The sequence below is a fragment of the Oryctolagus cuniculus genome, chromosome 5, assembly GCF_964237555.1.
Source record: "Oryctolagus cuniculus chromosome 5, mOryCun1.1, whole genome shotgun sequence".
Classification (NCBI taxonomy): Eukaryota; Metazoa; Chordata; class Mammalia; order Lagomorpha; family Leporidae; genus Oryctolagus; species Oryctolagus cuniculus.
The window spans coordinates 141,254,567-141,261,282 of record NC_091436.1 but is presented as its reverse complement, the minus strand read 5'-3'; the positions used below and the strand labels follow the sequence as shown (position 1 = coordinate 141,261,282).

The 6,716-nt window shown below is 35.8% G+C and overlaps 1 protein-coding gene across 1 annotated transcript; it reads right to left on the bottom strand.

Annotated features, from left to right (window-relative positions):
* Positions 1 to 4,346: 4,346 nt before the first annotated feature.
* On the bottom strand, positions 4,347 to 5,297 carry LOC100353856 (olfactory receptor 2B11-like). Its single transcript, XM_002714342.1, has one exon. The coding sequence runs from the start codon at positions 5,295 to 5,297 to the stop codon at positions 4,347 to 4,349; it is 951 nt and encodes a 316-aa protein (XP_002714388.1).
* Between the last annotated feature and the right edge of the window lie 1,419 nt (positions 5,298 to 6,716).

The following is a 6,716-nucleotide window of genomic DNA, read 5'->3' as shown; positions in this document are numbered from 1 at the left end:
ATTCCTCCATCTTGTTGCAAATGACCGGGTTTCATTGGTTTGGACTGCTGTATAGTATTCGATAGAGTACATATCCCATAATTTCTTTATCCAGTCTACTGTTGATGTCCATTTGGGTTGGTCCCAGGTCTTAGCTTTTGTGAATTGAGCTACAATAAACATTAATGAGCAGACAGCTTGTTTGTTTGCCAATTTAATTTCCTTTGGGTAAATTCCAAGGAGTGGGATGGCTGGGTTCAATGGTATGGTTATGTACCAATGCCATCTCACTAGTCCCAATGATCAATTTCTGTTCACAATTGATTGTAATGATAGGTCTAAGAACCAAAGAGATCACATAAATAAGAATAGTGTCTGCAAATACTAGCTGATAGAATCAAAAAGGGAGAGAATGATCCAACATGGGAAGTGAGATACACAGCAGACCCATAGAATGGCAAATGTCCAAACTGCACTCTGGCCTCATAATCAGACCTTAAGGCATGCAGATCCGGCTGAAATGCCCATGAGAGTATTTCAACATGGAAAGCCAAGACGCTCTGGGGAAAAAAAAAAAAACCTAAATGAAAGATCTCCACGAGTGAGATCCCAGTGGAAAGAACAGGTCATCAAAGCAGGAGGTACCTTTCTCTGAAGGGAGCAGAGAACTTCCACTTTGACCATGGCCTTGTCTAAAAATGATCAGAGTTGGTGAACTCAGGGGGCTTCCATAGCCTTGGCAGTTCATGGCAAGAGCCTAGGGTGATTACTGAGGCCATAAACAAGAGTGTCAATTTGTTAAGTCAACAAAAGGAGTCACTGTGTACTTACTCCTCATGTAGGATCTTTGTCCTTAGTGTGCTGTACATTGAGATCTAATGCTATAACTAGTACTCAAGCAGTATTTTTCACTTTATGTTTCTGTGTGGGAGCAAACTGTTGAAATCTTTACTTAATGTATGTTAAACTGATCTTCTGTATATTAAGAGAATCGAAAATGAATCTTGATGTGAATGGAAGGGGAGAGGGAGTGGGAAAGGGGAGGGTTGCGGGTTGGAGGGACGTTATGGGGGGGAAGCCATTGTAATCAATATTCTGTAGTTTGGAAATTTATATTCATTAAATAAAAGTTAAAAAAATAAAAAGAATTAAATCTACTACAAAAAATATTTATAAAATTAAAATAAATTATGATTTTGTCATTTTGTTCATTATTATTGGTTACATATTTAAGAGCTAGGATTTAGGAGACAGTATAGTCAGTAAAGAAAGCAACTTATTCTATTTACTTTAATATTTAAAGTACAATAACTACCTTACTTCCTGAATGGTAGCTGCTATCATATTTATACCATAATTAAATAATTAAATAATGTAATAATCTAATGAAGCTTCAATTTGAAGATTTCGAACAAATGACTTCAAAAACTGTATCTTGAAATAGTAAATAACCAGTTGGTGCCACAGCTCTCTAGGCTAATCTTCCACCTGCGGTACCGACACACATGGCTCTAGTCCTGATCAGGGCGCCGGATTCTTTCCCAGTTGCTCCTCTTCCAGTCCAGCTCTCTGCTGTGGCCCCGGAGGGAAGTGGAGGATGGCCTAAGTGCTTGCGCCCTTTACCTGCATGGTAGACAAGGAGGAAGCACCTGGCTCCTGGCTTCGGATCGGCGCAGCATGCCGACCATAGAGGCCATTTGGGTGGTGAACCAATGGAAGGAAACCTTTCTCTCTGTCTCTCTCTCTCACTGTCTAACTCTGCCTGTCTGCTCTAAAAAATAGTTAATTACCAAGATTTCACATTTCTTGGAAGACATAATAGAACCTTTTTTTTTTTTTTGACAGGCAGAGTGGACAGTGAGAGACAGAGAGAAAGGTCTTCCTTTTCCTTTGAGAACCTTTTTTTAAAATTTATATATTTACTTGAAAGTCAGAGTTACAGAGAGGCTAGAGACAGAGAGAGAGAGAGAGAGAGAGAGAGTGTGTCAGTCTTTCATCCACTGGTTCACTCCCCAAATGGCCTCAACACCTGGAGCTGAGCCTATCCAAAGCAAGGCACCAGTAGCTTCTTCCACATCTCCCATGTAGTGCAGTGGCCCAAGGACTTGAACCATCACCTACTGCTTTTCCAGGCCATAGCAGAGATCTGGATCAGAAATAAAGCAACCAGGAATCAAACCAGCACCCATATGGAATGCTGGCACTGTAGAAAGTGGCTTTACCCACTACTCCACAGCCCCAGCCCTGACATATTAGAACTATTACAGGGAGTTTTCTCTCAATCATCTACAAACCTTTAATAAGAGAATGTTTATTCATTCAAAACTAAATAACTGAGAATGATTCTACCACAATTTAAGTAGAATTTTCTACTATAATTTAGCTCATCTTCTTCCTCTGTTACAGTTCTAAGATTCACTGTCTTCTAGTGAGTTATTTCAAAAATTGTGGTATTTACTTTTCTGCTCAAAACTAAGCTAATAAAATAAGAAACAAATATCTGGGAAGTATTATATTAGCCGTGGTTTTATAGTTTGCTCTGGAATTCTCAAACATTAAATATGTTATTTTTCCAGAATTCCAAGAATAATACATGGCTTTTCTCAAATTTGTTTGAATATAGATTACTTTTCTAAACTACTCTTCTTCATACCTACCAGAATATTACAAGATAATTAGAGAAATAGTGCCTTAAATTTAATTATTTTTATTAAATTCCTCATTTAGTACTGGACAAATTTTTGCATAATTTTGTGATGGAAATGTTAACAGTAATAGGTAATATTAGGTAACACTTTTCATTCAATCATTTGTTTAAATATATTCATTGAGAATGTGTTCTGTAGCACTCATTGTGATAGCTTCTTGAGTTACCAAATGAGAAAAATGGACTGCATTGTCTTTTTGGAGACAGGAGTGACCATTTAAAGGAATGTGAAGTTTCAAGTGCGATTGGTACTATGGAGGAAGGATACACAGTAAAACCAACAGACGTTATTTTTAGACCTGAACAGATGTGCCTGTGCCAGAGTATTAGTCTGCCTTTAAAGGAATGATTTTTCCTTGTCTCCAATAGTAGTATTCATCCACTCAAGTATACAAAGGGAAGTTTATAGCAATACAAAACAAACTGAAGATTGAAATCATTTACTATAATTGATTTAATAGAGTTGAGTATATATTTATACCAGAGGCTTGTAAACTGTGAATCAGTAGATTATCTTCTTGGCATTAAGTAGACTGTGCAGGCACACAGATGAGGGATAGGTATATGAAGAGCACACAAATTTTGTTGTTAGAAAAACATATTTGCATTAAGCATGAGTTGAAAGATGAGAGTATTACAAGGGCAAGGGGCATATAATTATAATAAAATGAAAGACTTATAATATTGTGTACATCATTGATAAAATCAACATAACAGCCTCTCCCCTAGACACCACATTATTATCAAATTTTCTACTTTTTCACTTATGTCTCAGACTTGATGATCTTATAGACAAGTTATTTTATTTTATATTTTTCTTCCTATTATCTTGAATTTTTCCATTTTCCTTCAGCCAACCATGTAATGTTCTGATTCCTTAATGACTAAACTATTTCATCCTTTGATGATTTATAAAATACTCCAAATTTTCTGATTCTGGGTAGGTCATTTTTACAATAAAGGCTGAATGGTTCAATTCTAGAAACAATGTAGAAGTTTCTAAGGATTTTAATCATTAATTTTTCCCACTGGTAACCTAGGACTGCTTCAGTAGGATAGCTTTAAGTGAAGGGAATCTGTTGAGACTTGTAGAAAAGAGAGTTTTATGGTGTTTTTAATAGTCTTAGTTTTAAAGGATTAAAGAATATACACATGAGCGGGTCAGCTAGTAATGCATCTGTACTTGCTGATAATTCATAAGTAGAGTTGACTTCAAACCAAAAATTAATCCCAAAATCATATCCACAATAGTAAGATGGTAAATTTCAGTGTAATCACTTATATTTGTATATTATTTATATATATTTATATATATTTCTCAAAGTAACAAAGAAAATGGTAGAATCTGACTCTGTCTCAAACTGAATGAGTCCATCAGTAGGCATTTATTTACTGCCCACTCTTGGGATTACTACAGTGGACTCTGCATCTAAATACAAAGGAACTTAGTGAGTTGATCATCACTCTCAGGCAAATTGCAGGCAAATTGAGGATTAGGACTCACACTTGAAATATCTGACAACCTATAACAATATGCACAAAGGCATATAATTGGAATAGGTGCTAAAGGATCCTAAAAATTTATAGGTTAAAGCAAGAGGTAATTTTAGAACAGGAGACCTGCTGAGTTATATGTGGAGAGTGTGGAACACAAATATATCTATGTTTCTTCTGTTCCCCAATGGCACCATGAGATAAGAAGCCTCCTCATTGCCCCTTTCATGTCCTTGTTCCTCAAAGTGTAGATAAAAGGATTAAGCATAGGAGTCACCAAACTGTAGAACAGGGACATGAGTTTGTTTTTGTCCTGGGAGTTGGTAGCAGAGGGTTGTACATACATAATAATTACTGGCCCATAGAAGAGGGACACAACAATAACATGAGAACCACATGTGTTAAAGGCTTTCTTCTTTCCTTCTAAGGACCGAATCCTGAGCACAGTAGCTACAATGAACCCATAGGAGACGAGGATAAGTGACAAGGGAACTAGGGAGTAGAGCGTTCCCACAGCGGAGAGCATAGCTACATTGAATGTGGTGTCAACACATGACATCTTGATCATCACTGGGACTTCACAAAGAAAGTTGTCTACCTTGTTATTACCACAAAGTGGAAGCTGAACAGTGAGAGATGATTGAAGTAAGGAGTTAGCTAAACCACTTAGCCATGCCATGGCCACAAGGAGGTTACAAAGTCGCTTATTCATGACAGCTGGGTACCTCAAGGGCTTGCAGATGGCTAGGTAACGATCCAAGGACATAACAGCTAAGAGGATGCATTCAGTAGCCCCCAGGAAATGAAACATATAAAACTGGATCACACAGCCCCCATAACTGATAGATTTATCTGGACCCCAAAGGTTCAACAGGAGCTGAGGGACGGTAGTTGTGGTAAAGCACAGGTCCAGGAAAGAGAGGTTAGAAAGGAAGAAATACATAGGGCTATCAAGATGAGGATCTACCCTAGATACCACAATAATAGAGATATTGCCCAGCAGTGTGAACACATAAGCAAGGAGCACCGTCATGAAGAGGGGCATTTCCAACCATGGGTGGTCAGAGAAACCCAAGAGAATGAAGATCTTTGGAGAACTTGCATTACCAGGATTCATTGTTGTTGTTCCTTTGTTGGTAGATTCAAGAAAAAAGCGAAGATTTGTATATCAGTATTGAGTTTCTCTGATGATCAATCTACTTATTTAAATAAAATTCAGTGAGTTACAAAGATATTTTATTTGGCACATAACTCTAGTAATATGATTGAAAACTTGCAAGTATGAAAAATTATGAGTTTAAATACTAAAACAACTCATCATTTCTATAGCTACTCTATAAGAAAGACTAACAAAACTTGAAGCTTTATCCTAGCAATTCAATATAGTTAATTTTTATAGAGTATTCTTTAAGTAACAGGTAGTCTCACCATTGGATTTATTCTAGAAAATAACTGAAATGAAGGAATAACTAGGAATAATTGATTTAAAGAGTACTCAAGAGCTATCCATGTTGACTTACCACATGTGTAAATTTCTTTCATCCATAATCTGCTGGTTCTGGCCATGTTCCTGTTAGATTTATGAATTGATTTAGGTGAGTTCAGAACTCACTGTGATCCACAGGGCTTGTTTTAATTTGCATAGATACACCATATATTGCCATTTCTTAAGTCTACTCCCTAAACCCCAGAATGACTTTTGCAAAGATAAAATTTGCATCATAAAAGGAAGCACTCAGCTGAAAAAGAAATTATACTTTCAATAGGCTCATTTCTTGAAAAACAAGAAATAACAATTGATTGCTCAGCCTGATGATGAAAGATCATCAGGCCATCAGCACTTATAAACAAAATATGATGTATTTTTCACACTGTAAGTTGTAATCATTCATTTTAACAGTTGTATTCTATTTTACTCATTTATTTTATTTATATTCATTACAAATGTGACATATATATGCATATATATACATATATATATATGACCTGAATTATGATGTGAGATGTACTTCCTACTAGAGGTAGTTGTAAAATCTTTTGAAAACACTGATTAGTAGAAAACAGGAAATGAAATCAGAAAACTTATATCTACTTCACTGAGATAATTAATACAAATACCTATTAGGCATTGTTTAAATATTTAGAATCTACCGTACCAATATTGTTCTATTGTGAGAGTTAATAACCCATATATGTGACCACATTTTCTTAAACAGTACATAATGTTATAACAGATGTTTTCATAAAGTATAATACCCTATTGATTATAAGTCTATGTCTACCAAATAATTTTTCTTCACGCTATGAACAGTATCTTTGTGTTCCCATAAGAAGTCTCCAAAGGACTGAATTTCATTCCCTTAATTTCCCTAAATCATTCATGTCACTTGGCTTGAGTATAATGTGACTGCTTTCAACATTTCGATGCCAGTACACATTTATTTTAATTAACTGAAATGTCCACTGGGCAAAAAGTAGCCTAAGATTGTTTTTAAAATATGTGTTTCAATGTTCTAAATTCTAATCACTTTTATTA